Source organism: Macrobrachium rosenbergii, chromosome 27, assembly GCF_040412425.1.
Source record: "Macrobrachium rosenbergii isolate ZJJX-2024 chromosome 27, ASM4041242v1, whole genome shotgun sequence".
Taxonomy (NCBI): Eukaryota; Metazoa; Arthropoda; class Malacostraca; order Decapoda; family Palaemonidae; genus Macrobrachium; species Macrobrachium rosenbergii.
Window position 1 is genome coordinate 11,550,049 of NC_089767.1, and position 23,713 is coordinate 11,573,761.

At 37.9% G+C, this 23,713-nt stretch overlaps 1 protein-coding gene across 2 annotated transcripts in view; it reads right to left on the minus strand.

Moving 5' to 3' along the window:
• Positions 1–23,713, minus strand: part of LOC136853402 (gamma-interferon-inducible lysosomal thiol reductase-like) — a 198,341-nt gene that overhangs the window by 62,802 nt on the left and 111,826 nt on the right. For both annotated transcript variants that reach the window (XM_067128895.1, XM_067128894.1), the window contains exon 2: positions 4,874–5,026. In XM_067128895.1, coding sequence (XP_066984996.1) covers positions 4,874–5,026 — 153 coding nt within the window. The remainder of the gene's footprint in view (positions 1–4,873; positions 5,027–23,713) is intronic.

A 23,713-nucleotide genomic window follows, 5' to 3' on the forward strand; every position in this document is an offset into this window, starting at 1 on the left:
CCGTTTCATATTATTCGTTACATAAAGTGTTATACATCAAAATGTGCGCAATTTCATGTAGAATACAACAAAAATAAATCATTCCTTTAGCTCTTCACAGTTTTTAATATTTTCATAAAATCACGATAACTGACAAAATTTTAACGCTCGGTCAACTTTGACTCGACCAAATGATCGAAAAACGCATCCGTAAGCCATAATTATTACATTCGAGTAACAATCAATCACTTACCTTCATTTTGAAACAAACAGCAAGTCTCTAGCACAATATTTAGATATTTGGTGAATTTAAAAAAAAAAAAATTTCCTCCGCTCACAAGGAATCAGCTGAAAATCGTGGCATTTCTTGCGTCAGCTTGCCGTAATTCTTTCGCATTCGTTACATAAAGTGTTATACATCAAAATGTGCGCAATTTCATGTAGAATACAACAAAAAATAAATCATTCCTTTAGCTCTTCACAGTTTTTTAATGTTTTCACTAAATCACGATAACTGACAAAATTTTAACATTCGGTCAACTTTGACTCGACCGAAATGATCGAAAACGCATCCGTAGTTTTGCAAATTATTACATTTGAGTAACAATCAATCACTTACCTTCATTTTGAAACAAACGGAAAGTCTCTAGCACAATATTTAGATTTTTGGTGAATTTTTGAAAAAATTTCCTCCGCTCACACAAGAATCCGCTGAAAATCGTGGCATTTCTTTGCGCTAGCTTGCCGTAATTTTTTCGCCATTTCATATTATTCGTTACATAAAGTGTTATACATCAAAAATGTGCGCAATTTCATGTAGAATACAACAAAAAATAAATCATTCCTTTAGCTCTTCACAGTTTTTTAATATTTTCAAAATCACGATAACTGACAAAATTTTAACATTCGGTCAACTTTGACTCGACTGAAATGATCAAAAACGCATCCGTAGTTTTAAAATTACATTCAAGTAACAATCAATCATTTACCTTCATTTTGCAACAAACGGAAAGTCTCTAGCACAATATTTAGATTTTTGGTGAATTTTTGAAAAAAATTTCTCTGCTCACAAGACAAGAATTGAAAAAATCGTGGCATTTCTTGCGTCTGCTTGCCGTAATTTTTCGCCGTTTCATATTATTTGTTACATAAAGTGTTATACATCAAAATGTGCGCAATTTCATGTAGAATACAACAAAAATAAATCATTCCTTTAGCTCTTCACAGTTTTTTAATATTTTCGCCGAAATCACGATAACTGACAAAATTTTAACATTCGTCAACTTTGACTCGACCGAAATGATCGAAAAACGCATCCGTAGTTTTTCATAATTATTACATTCGAGTAACAATCAATCATTTACCTTCATTTTGCAACAAACGGAAAGTCTCTAGCACAATATTTAGATTTTTGGTGAATTTTTGAAAAAATAATTTCTCTGCTCAATGAATCCGCTGAAAATCGTGGCATTTCTTTGCGCCTGCTTGCCGTAATTCTTTTCCGTTTCATATTATTCGTTACATAAAGTGTTATACATCAAAATGTGCGCAATTTCATGTAGAATACAACAAAAATAAATCATTCCTTTAGCTCTTCACAGTTTTTTAATATTTTCGCCGAAATCACGATAACTGACAAACTTTAACGCTCGTCAACTTTGACTGACTGAAAATGATCGAAAACGCATCCGTAAGCCATAAATTATTACATTCAAGTAACAATCAATCATTTACCTTCATTTTGCAAGAAACGGAAAGTCTCTAGCACAATATTTAGATTTTTGGTGAATTTTTGAAAAAATTTTCCTCTGCTCCGCGCTGAATCTGCTGAAAATCCTGGCATTTCTTAAATCAGCTTGCCGTAATTTTTTTGCCGTTTCATATTATTCGTTACATAAAGTGTTATATATCAAAATGTGCGCAATTTCATGTAGAATACAACAACAAATAAATCATTCCTTTAGCTCTTCACAGTTTTTTAATATTTTCACGAAATCACGATAACTGACAAACTTTTTAACGCTCGTCAACTTTGACTCGACCAAAATGATCGAAAACGCATTTGTAAGCCATAATTATTACATTCGAGTAACAATCAATCACTTACCTTCATTTTGCAACAAACGGAAAGTCTCTAGCACAATATTTAGATTTTTGGTGAATTTTTAAAAATAATTTCCTCCGCTCGGCGTCGGCGCGACTCCGCTGAAAATCGTGTCATTTCTTGCGCTCAGTTTGCCGTAATTTTTTCGCCGTTTCATATTATTCGTTACATAAAGTGTTATACATCAAAATGTGCGCAATTTCATGTAGAATACAACAAAAATAAATCATTCCTTTAGCTCTTCACAGTTTTTAAATATTTACATCGAAATAACGATAAATAGAAAAAATCAACCTTCGGTCAACTTTAACTCGAGCGAAAATGGTTCAAAAAATGCAATTGTAAGCTAAAAAACTTACAGTCTAGTAATATTCAATCAATTTTCTTAATTTTGGCACAATTGGAAAGTCTCTAGCACAATAATTTGATTTTTGGTGAATTTTTGAAAAAAATTTTTTTTTACGTCCGAGCGTTACGAATTCATGCATGATTTTGTGATAATATTTTCTGTGTTGCTTTAATCGTTTTACAATCTGTTATATACCAAAATCATCGCAATTTAGTTTACAATACAACTAAAAAAATTAACTCATTAGCTTTAACCGTTTTCCTTACAGCGATTTGTATACAATTATATACGAGTTTTTTTTCTCTGTCATATATTCCAATATTTATATATGATAATGATATTTTTTCATTTCTGATGATTGCATACTAAACTTCAGGCAATGAGAAAAAAGGAGCCAAAAATGAACTCTTAATCTTGAAAACTAAGCGCTGTGATTTTTGAAAAAACTTTTTTTCCGCTTCGCGCTACCTCTCGGAGGCCGGCATAATGGGAGATTTTTTGAAAATAGGGCTTCGTTAAAGGGTTAACGTCATTTGTAACATAATTACGGTAATTGTGTATTATCGCATTTATGGTTGAAATACAAGCAAAACAGTTGTTATCCAATACGATTATTAGCAAAACAACAGTTTCCCGTTCGGTTGTTTATGGGTGTACGCATTTACGCAAGAGTATAACGTTACTAACAATACTTTTATCATTCTCTTTTACTTTTTTAACTAGCAGATGGAATAAAGAGATGGATGAAAAGAAGTTATTCTATTGTAAGTTGGTCTCTCTCGCTGCCTGATTGTACCTGCTGCCTGCGCGAATTCTAAAAATATTTCCTAAATATTTTCGTATTGGTATTAATTGCTAACCACATCGTAATCGTAAACTCGAAATATCGTAAGTCAAATTATCGTAACTCGAGCACTACCTGTATTTGATAATTGTCTTTTCTTTATTAACCAACTTGTACTGATTTATAGGATATTTTAATTCTAAGATGAGGTGCTTAGCTACTGGATTTCGTGTATTCTAGCCTAATAAATGGCTAATACGGCACCCTCCAGGTCCCAATGATGCCGGATTAGTGATGGTCAACCTGTATTTACATGGTCGAGTTAATGTTTTATATTAAGCTTGGCTCATTTGGAGGCCCCCTAGAATAGCTTGGGTAGATGGGGAATGTTGAAGATTAAATTGGCCTTATGCCAACAAAGGCACTTGCTCAAGAACAGCCCATCACAGGTGGGTAGATGGCCCCCAGCATGCCCCTGCCCTCAGTGAGCCCTAGAATACAATGCTGCATGTCGGGTATGATTAGCCTGGATTTTCATACATTGCTAACCAGGGATACATGAGTTCTAGACTTCCTGATTTTTCTGGCAGTAACTATTATTGCTCAATATCATATTAGAAAAATACCAAAAGGCGCATTATGGTTGACATGCAGATATCAACTAAATGGAATGCCATACCAGTTCTAGCACAGGTTATCATTTAGGATACAGACATAGAAATGATGGTGTTAGCCTGGCTTCCCTCAAGCTTCGTTCATCATGATTCTTTGAAAGGTATTCTTCAATCCTTTCCTCCTCCCAACAGATCTTAAGATATACTGCACTGAATACTTTATTCAGATTTCCCTGATTCCTGAGATTGGACTCTCTCTCTCTTTAAGTTGTTCAACAGGAAGGATGAACAACTGAAAGACTGCACATTTAACACACTTCTGTTTTCAACTTTGTCATCAAAATAAGGGTTCACTATCCTCTGACACCATGCAAAGGTGAAAATTTTATGTTCTTGATCCATTTCCTTGGACCACAGCTCATCCCTCCTCTGCATTTCATTCTTTTAATACCTCTTGCGAAAAAAAAAAAAAAAAAAAAAAAAAAAAAAATTCTAGATCACAATCTGTTTCAATACTGATCTCATTGGCTCATCCCTTCATACAATGTCAATGAAGTCCATCAAAACCTGCAGAAACACATGTTAGTAAGTAACCTCTGAGAGGCTTTGCTGGTGAAGATAACGATTTACCCTATTAAAGGGAGTCCTTGTAGACAGTTCCTCTTGCATTCAATATTTTATTACCAGTTTTGCATTAGTAGAGAAGGAATGTTAAAAGAAGCCTAACAACCTGTCCAAAATTTTACGAAGCAGTTATAATGAAACAAAAGAAGAACCACTAAATTTTGAGAGATCTGATTTTTACAAAACTACAGTTAAAATAGTAAAATCAAATTTCAAGGAAGATAAGAACCATATACTTTGCAATTCTATTTACTAACAAGTTTCCTTTTTCAGAATGCCATATAAGCTAACTAATATTTACCCAAGTTATCTGTAATAATAAACTCATAGATATATAAAACAAAATCAGCAATAAAGAATTAATAAATTACCACTAAATCTTACAGTAAATTTATATAAAACTTCTGTTTAGTACTTACAGATGCTTTTCCATATGGAACTAGATGTAACTCAATAATGTCTTTCAATTTCTTGTAAGCTGGTGTTAACTGCTTCATAACAAAGTGCCTGCTGTCTGGACACAAAGCCTCATAATAGACCGCCACGTTCATGGGAGGGTTGACTTCTACTTCCTGAAAAATCCAACAAAAAGTAAAATATACCTTTTTCTTCAACTACTCTGACACTTCATAGAAAATAAACAAATCCCTCACACATACACAGACAAAGCATATGTTACATTATAGTAATTTCGTATCAGAATTCAAACCATTAGCTCAAAGCACCAGTGTTACTGGAAGATGCATGTGTACATGCACAGCTACAAGCTTACTGACAACTAAGGAAATTTTAACCATTAACAACAATTTCATGGTAATAATTTTAATACTATAATGAAAAGTTTGAAATTTCATGCCAGCAAGAGCACCTATTCTAACTTGCGCTTAACGAATGAAAATTCAGGTACAGGACTATACTTGTCACTGCTTAGTAAAATTAAACATAACTTAGGTCCACAGGCATCTCATGAAGTTGGAAAATAAAAAACACACTCCTGAGATGCAATCATGTAAATCAAATTATTGTATGTTATTCAATCAAAACAGAACCCATTTACCATCATCATAAAACTTTCTTTTAAATTAGGTTTTCATTTTAATGATAAGACAAACTGAGTTCTCTCCTCCAACATTTGTTATGCCAACTTTCTGCTGAATTTCCATCTGATCCAAGTCTCTACAGCCTTTTAATACATTTCTAGACCGAATGACAACATCAAATATTTATTATTATATTTCCCATAGCTTAAAGTAACTATAAAAGCCAATCAATCTATGAAAGTTATATAACATCACTTAAATTGAGCAAACACCCACATAAAAAAAATCTTACAATACTATTTAACTTGTGAAGCATTATTCCACAAGTAGAATGCCCTTATATGAGAAAAAAAACAGGAAAATAAATAGGAATAAATAAAATATATATATATATATATATATATATATATATATATATATATATATATATATATATATATATTATATATATATATATATATATATATATATATATATATGATTAACGAATTGCAAGAACTCGCTAGCAAATTGCCTCCCCCTTTGTTGTTGTTGTTTGTTCTGTTGTTTTCATTTACTGCAAGTTGCTCGATCGATAGACACATCTGTCTATCAATGCTTCACACGGTCAGAATACAAGGGTTTAAAATGGATTAAGGCCACTCCCTTTAAGCAGATCTTTCTTCGAGGCTAAAGTGATTTCTGTCTGGTCGTTTTCTTACAGGCAAAACTCCCCTGCCCCTGCATCAGCTGGAAATGATTCAACCCCATATGTTGGACGTGCCCCTGCCCAAAATGGACAGAGTCCGAACCCGGCCAGTATGGCTTGAAAGGGCCGAACAAGTCCTGGAGTGCTGCGATCTCTCCCCGCGAACTCTCCTTGTTCTCACTAAATTCCTGGGTGGAAAGGCCCTCGTTGCCTACCACGCCCTGTCAGCAGAAGATAGGGGAAACTGGGAAGCCGTCGCGCCAAGCAGTTACTGAAGTCGATGAGATTACCCCCTGAGCGGTGGAGGAGACGTTGGAGAGAGCAGCCCAGAGAAGCAGGCCAGACTTGGTCCGATTAGGCGCACCATTCGGAGCGGGCATTAACAAAATGGCTCAATTCGGCGGAGCCACAAGCACCGCCGAGGTACTCGAGCGGTTTAAATTTGAGCATTTCCTGCGCTTACGCCTCCTGCCCTCGCCACCCATATAGTGGAAAAAGCCCCAGCAACACTCACCGAGTGTTGCCGAATAGCAGACACGTGGGAAACTACCACCCTCAAGAAGGATCCATGGGGCGGAAGATAAATCCCCCGTCCCTCCTCGGAGGATCAAATTCCCACAAAAATGGGAACTCGGCAAGCCACTGACTTGCCATTATTGCAAGAAAACGGGCATTCCTCCGAACAGTGCCGAGCAAGAAACCGCTCCTCTCTCTCCCGAAAACCGCCCAATAACTCGCCTGCGCCTCCACAGGGGCAGCGAAAGACTTCAGTCAGACCTTTTGCACGCCGTGCAAGGTTTATGGCCATTCTCCCGCATGGGCGAAATGCCCAAGCAATAATAAATCAAATACTCCCACCGTCACCTTGGCCGTCACAGATCCCACGTCATTAGGCCCTCCCGCCGAAGGGCCTGTATACGTGACCCTCCACGAGGTAGCCACCCCCGCGCGCCGAGTCACTGCATTCGAGGACTCGGGCACGCAAATCTCCCTCATCCGAAGGGACAGAGTTCCCTACGGAGCTATCGTCAATAGACGAAAACTCGTCACGATCGAGGGAATAAATCAATTTAAAATGATACTCCCTACGGTCCAATTGAGAGTCACAGGGCCTCACCAATCCAAAATTTGCAATCTTGCAGTAGCAAGCCATCTCCCTGGAGGCTATGATGTCATCCTGGGACAGGACTTTCAGTCCCCACAGAAATCACGACAATCAAGGGGTCCACATTCCCTGCATCATTCCTCGGGCGCGAGTAATCCTCCCCCACTTCTCCCTCAGTCAAGACTGGCGCCCCCTGGGTACCAGGAGGACGTGCAGTCCCTACCAGTGCCACCAGAGTACGATGTACAGTGGCCCCTCGATCGGTTCCCAATCCACCCCAGTGCCCAGCCCTGCCTCAGTGCCAGTGCCAGGGCCCCCAATCAGATCTCCCTTCCGGAGATGCCAAATTCCTGCCGGTGCCACTTGCATGCCCCGAGCAGTGCCAAGTCAAATCCGAACTGGCCGACGAGCCCAAGAAACCTCTGATAGTGCCTGACTCTGCCCTAGTGCCAGCGCCAGAGCACTACTCCGATCTCCATTCACGGGATCCAACTCAGGACCCCTCTCTTCCCCGGCCTGGCACCGCTACCAGCCTCGGTAAGAGAGATGGTTCCTCTCGACCACCGCGGAAGCTCACCTGCAGGTGCGGCCTCACAACCCGTGCCTGAGCTGGTCATCGTTACCTGTGAGCCGCTCACGCCGCCCCCGACCGCCTCCTCTCTGCCTCAGTCCGTCGCCGACGCAATTGCAAGTCAGGATTCTGCCATATCTCACTTGGCCGATGAACTACAAGAGCTGTGACGGATCATGGTAGAACCAGCACGGAAAACTCCCTGCGCCAGCTGTCGCAGCAGCAGGCCCAGGTGGCACTCCGTGCTGCCCCCCGGTCTCGGCCCTCCGCTTCCCTGGCCGAGGACGACTGTCCCCTTAAGAAAGGTTCGAGGCGAAATTACCACGGGCGTGAGAATATCCAGGTAATTTACAAAGAGCTCTAGAGCTCCCTGGCACCTGTGCCACCATTTCATTTTTTCGAAGGTCTTGGCACTCTAATCCAGAAGGGGATGTCAGACCCTCCGCTATCTCCTTCCTTTCCTCAGGAACTTCTACCTCTTATCATCCTCTATTAATCTTTCCTTAAATTATCACCACAAGAGGCAATTAAGTACGGGATACCATTCCCCACACAATGTATAAATCATTGAGAATAACAGAGTGAGAAGTGGCACGCCCTTGCACCCATACCTTGGCACCGGGCGTGCGTGTCAGCTCTTCCTGAAGGAGTCGCGCCCTTCGGGTGCACTTTTCTCGCCCTGGGACTGAAGTGATAGTCCGGGCCGTAATTTATAGGCGAAGGACGATAAATTCCCGCCTAACACAATAAAACCCTCATTCTTTTTCCCTTAGCTCTTCTGCCAATATCATTTGCTCTCTTTTAGTTATTTATTTATCTTTCTTTTTAAAGAATCGCGAGTCATAGACTCTTGCCCTTGTGATTTAAATGCCCCTTTCGTAAGCTCCGAGAGACGTGTTCCACCTTTCATATGCGGTCCCGTTTCCATTCGTAACATCTTGTTAATTTTACTTTTGTTATTATTATTCCTTTTTCCCCTCCTTTTCCTTCTAAGAACTCTGTTTGTCCTAGACCCCACATCTTTGTCTGCCCACCCCGTCATAACATTGAGTACTCAAGTGGGCAGTGGACGCATAAAATTAGCGTAGTTTAAGGTTAGCGAATTAAAGCTCGCGAATACTCTCGCCCGCATACGACTGTCAAAATCCCTGTGTGCGGGTCGGCCATCCGCTAGCGTTGGACTATTAGCTAAGCAATTACCAAGGCGAATATGTATAGTCATTACAATATCGCGTAAAGGGGATGTCATTTACAAAACTAAACACTGTTTTCATTTATACAGCCTCTTCAAGGCAGACTGTACTAACCGCATGCATTTTATCTAAAATTAAGTAACCATGTATTTTAATTCTTGAACAATAACCTTTCTTTTCATTTGTTTGCCATAGCCTCATATACTTGGTCTTATAATCCTAATTAATTAACACTGTTCGAGTCACTTTATAAAGTTATCAATGGGTAAAGTTATCAATGGGTAACCAAATCTAAAGTAATTACTCTTTTGCAAGTGTTTAAATCACCTTGTGCCCTGTTAAAGAAATTTGTCCCAATGTGTTATTAAAAGTAATGTCACAGTTTCATAAATCCCTTAGTAGTAAAGTTCATTGCAAGGCAGAATGTAGAGTAATGTAAAGCATTTGCCGCTCATTCTTGCATATCGATGTACACACCCGAAGAAGGTTTGTACATCATCTTGTATGGGGAGGTATTATGATTAGCAAGAACTCGCTAGCAAATTGCCTCCCCCTTTTTTGTTGTTGTTGTTTGTTCTGTTGTTTTCATTTACTGCAAGCTGCTCGATCGATAGACACATCTGTCTATCGAGACTTCACACGGTCAGAATACAAGGGTTTAAAACGGATTAAGGCCACTCTCTTTAAGCAGATCTTTCTTCGAGGCAAAAGTGATTTCTGTCTGGTCGTTTTCTTACAGGCAAAACTCCCCCTGCGGGCATCAGCTGGAAACGATTCAACCCCATATGTTGGACGTGCCCCTGCCCATAGGAGGAGATAAAAGGAGAAACCAAACCGAGGTGCGGCCTCACACGCGCGCGGGAAGACAGAGAGTGAAGAAGTCCAAGCTACCTGCCCCTGGCAGTGCCCTTAGCTAACTACGTGGCCCTTTCAAAGTATACTTTCTCCTCGTGCCCTTCGACCGCGAGCCACGTGTTCGCTCCACCGTTGACCTGCCGGATGCCCACATGCCATTGCCCGGCCCTTCGTGAAATTCCCACGCATTGCCCTTTTATGTGAAGCCCTGCATTCTAACACGTGAAGAAACTCACCCTCGGACATCGCAAGTCATCCACGGACCCCTTTTCTACGCTGGAACCTGTCTTACGGTAATGTGCCCTGGAAGACCTCCATTCAGTCACGCTTTTGTCTCGTAATATTTACTTAAATTGTGAGCCAGTAATCACCGAATCTCTTGTCAAATGTCCGTGCTCCGTGAGTGTCGGCAGGGCTAAGCTATCATTAATTCATTGAAGCCCTTTGGCACCCTCAGTGCAGCTTCGAATTCATTAATCTTTTGTCTATTTTCATTACTGGCATATAATGTGCATATCTCTCATTTCCGAGGGACCCTATATCGTGGAAGCTTCTTGGACTGTGTCTGGAATTCCCCAGTTTCATTCATCCCATAGGAATCCCCTCCAGGATCAATAATCTACTAGCATTCCTCTTTCCCGTACTAACGTTATTTATGTAAATACACTCCTGCAAGTTTGCCCCGTGTTTTATGTAATATCTTCCTCAGTAACAAGAGCCTTAAGCTCATATGAAATTCCCCTTTGTTTCCCTCTTTTTACGTTTTCCTGGACCCACGAAGTCAGAATCGCAAGGCTAAATTACCTTAAATTGTTGCTACCTGTCTCACAGAGAATATTTCAAACTAAATCGCCAGGAAAAACGTAAAAATATATATATATATAATCACAACAGGAGCCACTGCTCAAAACCACATCGACGAGGTAACGAGGGAAAGCACAGAGCATTTTCATAATTTATTGTGCCGACATTTCACAAACCATCTCGGTTGCATTTTCAAGGCTGCAAAAATTTGACCACCATATTACTCGTAATAACTCTTAGAATATTTCGACAAAATATATAGATTTACTACACTGACATCCTCAGTAAATGTAAAATATAGCAGAATAGTGAAATTTAAAAAAACAAATCAGAATACAAAGATATAGGAAAAAAAAAAAAACTCAAGAACGTAAACTTAAAAAACTTAAAAAACTTAAAAAATTTAAAAAAAGACGTAAAATAATCTTGACATCACTGGTTACATTATAGAGGGATGAATAAATTTGTTTGTATTTAGCATTTCCCAACGTTTTGTGAGAGAGAGAGAGAGAGAGAGAGAGTGTAATTGTCGTTAGTGAGTGCTTCGGTTGTTGGAAGAGGGATGAGGGTCTTTAGTTCGAGTTTGTTTACGGTGCTGTCTGTCTGTGCAAATGTCGAGGGAGATTTTTTCGGTTTTGAGAGAGTCTTGAGCTGAGTTCTGTGCAAGGCGGACATTGATGGTGGATTATTGTATGCTTCATGAGTTGTGTGTTTTCCGTTGGATGTCATTGTTGTCTGTGCATGTGTCTCTTCCTTTTTGCTGGTTTTTTTTTGGGGGTTGAAAGTCTGTTTTCGGTTTCGTTTGTGTAATTTTGTCTACTGTGTTGGCGACTGTGGACACGTCATCCATCTCCCAGCAACCGAGGATCATAGTGAGTATTGTATGTGGTTATATGTTCGGTGTATCTGTGTTGTGTATTGTTTTTTGTGTTTTTAAATCCCGCCACAACATCAATATATTTAAAGTGAGACAAAATAAAATTAGTAAAAAACCAGCAGTAAAAAAAAAGAAAAAACTAGAGGTCAAAATAAAATTAATACAGCTAAAAGAAGAAACATAAAAGCGCAAAAACACTACGGAGTAAAACACCCACCCAGCGGGCAGTATCAAAGAGAAACTAAACAGAAGAACCTTCAGAGACCGAGAAACAAAAGACGAAGTGCAACGGGCCATTACGTAATGTACAATTGGATGGAGGAATTCTGCAAGTTTAACGACAGAACTAGCTTTTTTATCATTATGGACTCTAAGTCGTGAAGTTCATTTTAATTTTGTACGTGTCCTATGATTTGGAAATCTTTGGCCTCTATGTGTGTTTTACAGATCTTTGAGTGATTCCGAATATTTGATTATTCTGGATTGGACAGTCTACTCCCTGTCCTAAAACTTACTTCTCTATGAGAGCCCAAGCGTACTTTTAGTAGCCTTTTTGTACATCCAACATAGGTCCCTCGACTACATCTAGGGCAAATATATTTGTATACAACGTTGTATGTAAACACTGGACTCAGCTTGTCTTTGTATATGAACAGAGAACCAATGGTGACTGGGTTCTTAGGAATAAGTTTCAAGTTTAGGGCTGGTAGTTCCTTGTGTATTATATCAATTAGCTTTTTTCTGAAATTGTCATCATGAAGAAACGGAAAACTCGCATACATTTTTAATTTGGGAACAGTGCTGATAGAGATAGGAGGTACCATTTTTCGGTAGAGTATTTTATTTAAGTACCTGAGAAAGAGTTTACGAGGAAAACAATTGTTTTCAAAATAAATACCTAATTTAATGATTTCGTTGTGGAAACTAAACCAGGAAGATTTGTGTCAATGCCCTGTGGAGGAGAGTGACAATCGAATTCAACTTAAAATTAAAATAGCAAGAACTATAAAAATTCATTCCTAGACCCGTGAACATTCCTTTGCGGTAGATTCCCGTACTAAAACCTTGGTCATCCTAGAAACCAACACATCCAAGAATGGAAGCGTATTTTCCGACTCTTTTTCCAGGTAAATTTTATATTAGGGTGCTGGGAATTGGCGAACCCCAGAAAAGTGTCAGCATTAAAATAGTGTTTAAAAAGTAGAAACGTGTCATCCACGTATCTTCGGTAAAAAAGGGGCCGGAAAGATAAAGGACAGTTGTCCAGAAAGCTCTCTTCCAAAGCATTCATGAATATGTTTGCGAATGTGGGTCCAAGTGGCAACCCCATCACCATACCTTCCACCTGCTTGTACACAACTCCGTTGAAAATGCAACCGAGATGGTTTGTGAAACGTTGGCACAATAAATCATGAAAATGCTCTGTGCTTTCCCTCGTTACCCCGTCGATATATATATATATACACAGGCAGTCCCCGGTTAACGGTGGGCTTGGTTAACAGCGATCCGGTTTTATGGGGCTTGACTAGCGATGAAAATAGGCAATTTTTGGCAGCGAAAATCGCCGATTTCCACTTATCGGCGCCGATAATTGGGTACTGGCGCTGATACATACCTAAAAGAGGCGCCGATAACCGAAAATCGGCGCTTTTTGGTGCTGACAACCTCCGAAATCGCTGATTTTCGGTTAGCCACGATTTTCGTTTTCATCACACCCTCAGAAACGGAACCCCGCCAATAACCAGGGACTGCCTGTATATATATATATATTATATATATATATATATATATATATATATATAATATATTAGTCACAAACAATAAAGCAAATGGTACAGTCAACCCCCGCCTATTGGTGGTTCAGGATTTGCAGCTTCACTTATTCGCGGATTTTTCTGTGGAACTTATCACTGAATTACTTGTGAAAAATTCAGTAATTTGCAGATTTTTTCATCAAAAAATATTCACTACTGTAATTTCAAGTTATTTTCATGACTAAATAAATTTTTTATGATAAAAAATTATTTACTAATTTTCAAATATTAATATTAAAGTACAGAGAGCAAATTATCAATAAAATGTTTTTACTTTTCAATGCATATTAAATATTAAGGAACTGTAAAATAGTACTTAACTTTCCAGTGCTTCCATATGTGCTGTACAAAGAAAATGGGACTGCTTCAATACTATATGACAGAAAATGGATGTACTTGAAAATAGAGGTAACCTGAATAGTTTTCACACTTAGCTGTAAGCCATATATTTTTATGGGTAATGTTTTAACATGACTTTGCAATATTAAAGTGTTTTAGATAATACTGTAGTTTAAGGTATACTCTCTTTAGGATGATAGTTTAAGGTATACATTTGGTGTTTGAGCTATTAAAATAAGCAGTTCTATACATTTTTTGAGGGGGAGGTCTGGTTTTTGAACTATTTAAATAGTCAGTTATAAGCATTTTTAGAGGGGGATGTCAAATATCGCAGATTTTAGCTATTCGCGGTTGTTTGTGGTCCCTATCCCCCACGAATACTGTGGGTTGACTATACATGGCCCATAAAATAGCATTGCAGCATCACTTAAATCTATGGGCATCAACATTAATAACATTATTGAGTACTAAGAAGATCACCCTGTTTTTAACAAGGATAATGTAAGACCCCTGATATACAGCAGTACAACAAAGTGGCATCCCATTAGAATGAAGAAGCTGTTGTAGGGATAGGTACTACTGTAGTTCTTAAGATGTAAGCCCTAAAAGTGGGATTGGAAGTATGATCTTCAGTGATGATTCATATCATCACTATCACTGTAGAGAATAAAGGAAATCACCACCATATAAAAAATTAAACTAATTCTTGTTTCAGAAGTACAAACATCTTTTAACTTAAAATTTTATCACTTGCAGAGCAAGATTTAATAAAAAAAAACCAAGTCATACATGAAAGACAAACTATTATTTTTTCTGTTCACTAGTTATTTACATTTACTTGCACAGCTTTTGTATGACTGAGTGAGCTGACATATGTACACCCAATCAATGTCTATGAATTCATGAAACAAAACCTCTAGTGCCCGTGTGTATTGCATAGATACACTTAATTCACAAATGCTGAACCACTCTCTAGTGCCCGTGTGTATTAAATAGATACACTTAATTCACATATGTTGAACCACTACTTACTTCTGAGGTAATGTAAGTAGGCTATTAAACTATCAAGTACCCAAGGAGAAAGATGATGACCAACATCTACATTATCAGTTCAACAAAATTCCAGGTTACATATTCAACACCCTGAATTAATATCTTTAACTACCTACATACACCATTCCTTTTAATTTTATCTAAACATATGAATCCTTTACCTTCTGAACATGCCTTTGCCAAGGGCAAAATCCTGATACAGTGGTAGGTCACTTTTTCGCAGAAACAGGTTTCAGAACCCACTGCGGAAATGCAAAATCCCATCTAAAAATGCTTACAACTGCCAAATACCATTAACCCCTTAAACTAAAATGTTTGTAACTGCGTATTTTAACAGTTCACTGCCTAATTTAATGCAAAAAAAAAGCAAATTATTGATAATTTAAGGAATACGGCCCATAGAAAAATTCGCCAGTTGGTGAAAGTTCCCATAGAAACGTGAAAGATACGTTTCACAAAAATCTGCGACGAAGTGAAGCGCAAAGAAGTGGGGGCAGCGCTGTATAACATCAGCTCATATACTCAGATGATCACCTTTCTCAGTTAAAATGGAAGGGTGTTTTGAACAATAGTTGTAAATACTGACATAAAGCTTTGACATCCATGTCTATATGGTTTTGTCCTCTTGAGATCATGCACTTCTTAAAGGCCTCTTTGGATCATAGGAATTTCTGGTCATTCCCACTTTAACAAAAACTGGGGGTTGGTATGGTAACCTTACCTGAAGCCTGTAAAAAAGTAGCCTTGATGGCAAGACCTCTGAGACCTTTAAACCAAAGTTTTACATGGTTTCATAAAAAAATATTAAGATCTTAAACACCAACATAAGGTTCTATTTCAAAAAGTTAAATGTTGGTCTAAGAATATCCTTCTCATTGTGTTCTTGAGACTCCCACAGTTCAAAGAAAAAGCCTTTATATCTGTGGAACTGCTGGATATACTGTTAAAAAGAAGACTCACTCTAGACAAGGAAGACATGAAGGTCCACAAATGGGGAGCAATTTATGACCAGAGAATGCAGTTGATGTTCCTTCTCACCATTCTGTTAAAAATCCTACAGGCAATACTGAGCAAGAATTCTAGACCTCATACCTCCCTGCTTTCTGAGGTAGATCACTCATTGTAGAGTTATTTAAAATGAGGGCTACTGACTTGTCTACTATGATGTCTCCAAGGTGAAATCTCTCAAAACTGCCATAAGTTCATGACAGTTATTATTTATGGAAGCTCTACTATCTGTATTCATCTTTTGGGTACTACGATTTCTTTGAAATGGAGTGCTCATCTGAAGTACACCACTCATTGTAGAGTTACTCAAAATGAGGGCTGCTGACTTGTCGACTATGATATCTCCAAAATGCAGATTTTCTTGAAACAACCAAGTTCATGAATACTATTATTTATGGAAGATCTACTGTCCGTATACATTTTTTGGGTACTATGATTTCTTTGATATGGAGTGTTCAACTGAGGTAGATCGCACTTTGTGCAGTTACTCAGAATATGGGCTTCTCACTTGTCAACTTGTCAAAAGTTTATTACTGCTATTACCGTATTTATGAAAGATCTACTGTCCATATTCATCTTTTTGTTACTATGATTTCTTAGAAATGGAATGCTCAACTGAGGTAGATATTCACTGTAGTTATTCAAAATTAGGGCTTCTGACTTCCTGACTAAGATAGAGTATTTCCTAAGTAAGCTCTGTCCATATTCATCATTTAACTATACAGTAAATTCCTAGAAACTGACCGCTAAACTTCCTTTCATCAGTGCAAATATCTCTTGCACATTTCATCAACTGATACATTTCCCTGTTAGTGATACATTTCCCTGTTAGTTTCCCTGAGGTATATTATAGATGCCAGAATGGTTGTTTGATAAGATAGTCTTCAAAGAAAACCCCAAGTAAAAACATAAAGAAAACTATTTTACTGCTCCTTAACTAACCAGGAGCAGTGAGGGATTGATAAGAGTTGATACACCTTGAAACCAATTCTAACAGAGAAAATCTGTCCTTCAGAAGACCTAAGGGAGGGACTGAGGCAAAGATCCCTCTGAAAAGTCATGCAACATCCAAAAAATATTTGGAGAGAAGCAAAGCTGACCTAGTTCCTGAAGCTGAAATGAATGACTACTCTGACACATGTCTATGACAAAAGAAGATTGTGCTGACTGGGCCAATGTTTTTTCCTGATTAAAGAAAAACGGGACAACACACCAGGTCTGGAGAATATCATAACTGTCTAACTAGTAGTAGTTCACTCTTCCCAGGGAGAAAACATAAGGACTAAAAGAATAAGTAGTTCATTTGTATACTTCCAACTACCTAAAACAATGAAGCTGCAAGAGGAGAAATTCTTGAGTGCCACTGCATGACTACAACAGCTTGGCTGGGCCATCCAGTTGACTAGGCTGTACTGTTTACTCAAGAACACAGAACTTTATGGTTACTGTACTTCCTACCTACTCATGAAGTAGTGATTGCAGAGTGTCCCCTGTCTTGACAAGATGAAAGCCAACCAGCTTCTGAAAGCCTTTCTGCCAGAAAAAGCTGTGAGAAAGCATCCTAGCTAATTTAACCTAGCAAAACAGCCAGGATGGTGGATAAAAACAGAAGCTTCTACTCAGTAGGACAGATCTGGGTGCACAGGGAAATATATGTGGTTGCAAGAGGCCCCTGCATAACGATGGAAGCTGAACCTCTCTGGAAAGAACAGGAAGCCAAGAAAATTGATATGAGGGCATGAGATGGCACAGAAGGCTGGTCACTAGTACTATAATTCTACAGTAGTAACCCTGGTGCTCTCAGCACCTGGATTTGTACAAACTTTCAAAGAGGTACTGACATGTGTTTCTGTCAAAGACCTAGAGAGTAATGAATTAAACCACCAAGAAAAGCCCTATGTCTGAACGATGATATTATGCAAGGAAGCTAGGATGACTGGTTGCAAGGTCATGGCAAGGAACTCCAAAAGCAAGATATGAGATACAGCTGATTCTAACAGAAGTGAAGACACCGCCTCCTTTTTGTGGAGCCAAAGGCTGGAAGTAAAACAATGGCAACTAAAAGTGTTGTAGACAATTAACAAAGTGAAAACAACGGAATCAGTAGGAATGAGGTACATACTGGCAAAATAGGAATACTGACTACTAAGACATGACAGAGGCAGTGGCAGCAACTGGAGTGTTTGGGGATTGTTGGGTGTGCCAATCAGGGAGTCAGTCAGGACTGAAAAAAACTTGTCACCTATGGGATCAGTATGAACTCAGGCAATGGAAGAAATAAGTACCTTTTCTAATAGAGATTAGGAAAGATAACTGAGCAGGATATTTTCTGATGCTTTGAATCATCATTACTATTCTTTGGAAAAACAAAACACCACTTCTGAGTAATCATAGCTAGAAAAAATAGTTCAAAGGAGGCTGCTGATATACCAGAAAGGAACAATATTCCAATAATTGTAACATACCTAAAGGCACAGCACTGATGCCATTCTTTCTGTAGCTGTTAGAAGGACACAGTGACAAATATGGAAGTATTATTAACAAAGTCTGTGACTGGGGACTAAGTGAACTATGATAAGGAGGGAGAAGATATTACATCCATTCATGGTGATACTTTTACACTTACTCCACTAAGTGGCAAAAACTTCTAAATACCTTCCAAACTCAATATTCAATTATCTCATTTCAAAACAACTATTAACCAACTCTTTAATTCAACAGAATACATAAAAGGCAATTTAATTCTCTCTCTCTTAGATGAACCCTGTTACTGAAAATATGACAAATGAATCTATCAGTCTCTAGTGACAAGAATGCTTTACATAATATGACATGCCCAGTCCTATAATCTCACAAAATCAAAATCATACCTGTAGATCAAAACCTCCAACAAGCCTTCTTCAAAAGATAATTAAGAAAATCATCAACATCCAACAAACAACAGTATCCTCCCACATAACATATATGGGTTTAACCACAGGAGATTACAGTATCATAGCTAATCAGCTGAGTCAATAACCAAAATACGTACAAGAATCTGACAGCAAAATTGAACTTGCCTATCTTGACTTCTTGAAGGGTTTAGATGAAGTTGATACATATTATGCAATAAGCTCAAAGATTGGTTACCCAGTAAATTGGTTCTACAACTTCCTCTAAATTAAAGCTCTTATTATCAACTAATGGTGCTCATGATAAGTGAGATAAATAACAAAATGTAAAATGCACTTATATTTATATGTGCTAACAATCCTTGCATCTCAGCCAGAGCCAACTAGAAAAATACTGCTAGTTGTAAAACTAACTCAGTTTATCCCTAGGTGCTGAGAAAGAAAAGCAGCCTTTCATGTGAACAAGTTTGAACAAATACATTTAGGAAATTGCAAAATTTTGCTCACTATCTTAATCAATATGGAGACATCATTACAATAAAGTTCCTTTAAGTCATCATCTCAGATAATCTACCATTATCATCTTAAGGCAAAATCAAGGAAGTATCAATACTAAGCTTCCAATATGGGTGATTATACAATCAGCCTCTAGCTCACCAATGTAGTCTCCCCACCCTACTAGCTATAGTTAAATAGATTGTTTTGAGAGAGAGCTATGTAATTTTTACACTATTAAAAACTTGCATGACCATTCTGTGCAGGCACACATGCTGTAAAACAGGCATTCACAAACTTATTAAAATAAAAAATGTTGCCATTCAGCTCCATCACACTCTCGGAATTTGTGCTGGATGTTCTCTATTCCAACCTACACTATCATAATTAAGCCAAGATTGTTCATGGTTCATTATTTGTACTCAAGGCCTCTACAGCCTGTGAAATTATCTCCTTCACTGTAATTCGACCAAATCAACAAAAGATGATTTCTAAAAATAAGTTAACACTTTCTTGGATATCCTATCAGATAACCTAGATAGAATGCTACTGGTCATTTCCATGATCTTAATATAGGTTGCAATAGTAACTTGATGTGGCACAATGTATCCACTCTAAAAGTCAGTAATGACACTAATGCTCTCAATAATCAATATAATGTTGACCAAATAACGGGAGAGCTTTGACTGTGTGTGTATTTTGTTACACGCCATTCTCCAAACTTGCTACTCTGCTAAAATGAAATAGAAAATCAAGAGCTTTAATCAAAATTGTGAATGTGAACATGCTTTGCTTCACATTTAGTCTGAGATCGACACTGGGTTATGATCAACTGCAATATTAATCAAAGTTACGAATTCATTACGAATCTACCTAACTTATTATACAAACTAATGTGCTTTCTTTACTGCTAATTTGGTTTTCTAAGCCTATATAAGCCATGATTTCATAGTCCACAATGATGTAAACATTTAAGAGCTCTTGCACTGCAGAACAAAGAATTACGAAATCATTGTTCATTTTTCCATATTCAATTACTTATACAAGAATAAATAATTCTTGGATCCTTCATAAAGTGTATTTCAACCTAACAAAACTCTAGTGGTCATAAATAATTTTTAATCATGTAAAACTAAACTTTTAGACACCAAAATCTTCTCCAGTCTCCTGCCATGAATGACAAAATAACAAATATTTTGTTGGTCACTGAGACAATGAAAATTTTGTATTCGTATGAAACCAAACTTCTTCTTGTTCACTACTAACAATGATAAACAATACTAAAGTTTTGTGATCATTTTGAATACCCATGTTATTTAATATCAATGCCATGCTTCTTTCAATGATAGTTAAGCACAGTTTCAACAACTAAGCACAGTTGGCTAACCAGGAGTAAAGCCAGAAAGGTTTAAAAAATATAATGCAGGTTGAGCCTTATAGGTATGTATCACACACATCATCAGACCAGTCCATTGCACAAGTGTGTAAGGTAAAAACAAGTGTTATGATACCAAATATTGAAGTAAATCTCCACTAGGTGGAAAGAGCTCGAGTCAATTTGTACAAGAGACAAATGAAACAAATGTGTAAAAAAGTATGAAGTTGATTCCCTTAATCTGATAACTGAATACAGAGCGTTTAGTGCGTGATCATTATCAAGACCAAAGCCGATACCCCTACTATCTAATTAAGAGTTCCCTTGGTTTGAAGTTCATTTGTCATGACAATCTTGCAAAAATAACCCTTGAGGCACAGGTTCTTAGTGCGTTCATAAAAGCAGCCAGTTTGTGGCTTGATGTTATTCTACTGTGTTATATACTATGAGATACGTGATACCAAAATGCCATAGAGTATCACAATTTGTCGTTGTTTGTTGTATAAATTTATAAACATATGTACTTAAGGATTACCTGCTATTAATATGACTGGTTTTGTAAATTGGTTTGGTTCCCGATGTTACGTAATTCTTTGAGATCTCATACTCCGATTACGACTGTGGTTGATAATATAAGCAAAAAGCATTCCGAGAGGTCTTGACCAACATGAAGGTATCGTAATGATGTCATTTGCATCAGCACTTCACCTTCACTTCTGAAGATGTTTACTTCAGCAACACTGTGGACATACTTCCATACAAGGTCAAGGGAATGTATGTGTAGTCCCTGAACTTTTGTTTTGAAGATTTTTTTCTAAAGTAAATTGGGAGTTTCATAGTTTTCGTTAGTTTATTTATCATTTGTCACAGCACACATTAGTCTATTTAAAAGAAACATTAATTAGGCTACAAAGTCACAGTGTAAATGAGCCACGACTTTCAACTGCGCATATAATAATAGCGAATAAGCAAGCTCACACAATCTAAAATGAATTATCAACACAGTCTTTATACCTAATACATGGCCCTAAATCAGCGAAAAGTTAGCAATAAAACAAACACACGCACATACGCATAACCAATCATTGCAACCACCTCATCCTTTGCTATTCATCCTTCCTAAGGAACAGGTAATCCTTAACCCTGGAAATGACACATGTTACAAACATTTCTCCCTCATCCCTCAAACTAAAATAGGCAGGGGGTTCAATGGAAAACCCTAACGGCAACGTCGAGAGAAATGGTGTAACGGCACTCTACCGTATCGGGCTGTCTACGGGTTCCGATCACCTGAGCGAAATGAATGGAAAAAATGAAGGGTGGTATTACGAGTTTCCTGATCATGATCACATCCAGACCATTAAATTGAACGTGCTTTGCTTAAGCTCCAATGACTTGAGTGCAGTCCGATCACTTTCATAACTTGAATGTAATGGATTAATTTATCAGAAAATTATGGAAAAAATTTAAATGGTTTTCACCACCTAGGCTATAGTAGAAAAGCGAATATATACTGAAGTTAAAATGTACTTTTAATGAATTTCCCAAGAACAATAACTGTAGCTGCCGATATTGTTTATGGTTTTTCTATATAAGAGGATTTTATCCGAATTGGTGAGCCGACAGCGATATTTTACTAAAGCGCTAAATACTGTTTGTGTAGCTTACCATTCTTAAACTTCTGTCTCTCGTCATTTTGTTTCGAATTACAGTTTGGCGGTCTCTCCTAAAGGCTGTTTCACGTGAAGACGTCCTACTAATCGAAGTTTTTGGTAAAGTTAATGGTCGTTGCGACTGTTCGAACAGAATGGTCAGCATTATGTATGAGATAATAATAACACGGTAAAATGCTTTAATGTTTAGGCTAATTAACCAGAAAGTAGTGACTAACGACGCACTCATAAAAAAAACCTAGAAGAAATTATCATTACGTCGATACACTTGAGTGAAACAAATTTTTTTTATGATATTTAGTGCCAAACATTCCAGTTACAAGTATTAACTTCGTTCGGTATTACCATAAGACTAGTTAATATTATTACTTACGTTTAAGAAACTACTCGGACATAACAGAGCTTCGTCCATTACTGCTTACTGTTTAATATTAAAAATCGCTACTGATTGCAAATCTTATTGTACTTGGTTCACGTACCTACAGAATTGCATCTCCGAAATAAAATCCATTGGTTGTTGGCAGTCACGTTCAGTCAACAACGTAGTGAAAGAGCGTGCTGGTACAAAATAAACGGAAATACTTGAATAACCTTTGCAATACGACCAACCCCTCTAAAATATTTTATTATCCTTCCCAAAGTTATCTTAATATTAACTGAGCCTTTAGTTACACAACAAATCAAAACGAAAAACACGAAACCACCAAATCTTCGCAAGTGATACCCAAAAATAACTTTCACAGAATCGCATCTTCCACAGGTGTTCTGAAAATCAGCAACCGCCACAATGTCCTCTTCTTTTCAGTGGAAGTATCTTCCCATTTACCACCAAATTTTGTGAATATTCCCTCGTTCAAATTCCACACTTCTTTCCTTCGTAATAACATCAAAAAGCATGGTTGCCCTTTGCCTTTTACCGCCCACTTGTGTCCCTCCTACCAAAAATGGCTCAGCTGTAAAGGAAACGTAAATGCAACAAGGATACAGACCACAACTAAAATCTAATAGGTTGTTTAGCGTTTGTTTCACTGTTCACCTTCCCCTTCCGGAATCGGCTTTCGTGAGAACTGGACATGGAATTCCAGTGAAACCTTTCTCAAGGCCTCTCATACAATCGATCAATCACTTCTTATGATAAGACTGGCGGATACCTGGTGCCTAAATATCCCCGGGGTATAATCAAGTGAAAAACGGGAGAGGGGTTCTGCATGTCATAGATTTATCAAGTTACGAGTGTTTTCTAGTTCTCGTTGGAGTGTCACCGACCTTCCTCAAAAGTCTCATGGAAAAAAATCTTTCAGAATAGACCTCGGGGTAGTTTTCAATTTTAATACCGAAAGTGCAATCTTTTAAACAACACACAAACAAAACACCAAGCTAGGAATGCGTTACCTTGCAGAAATATGAACCATCATTATAATTCCTTTTTATAGATTTTTCCTGAGTTCAGACTAAATAACCTTGAAACACCAAAACAA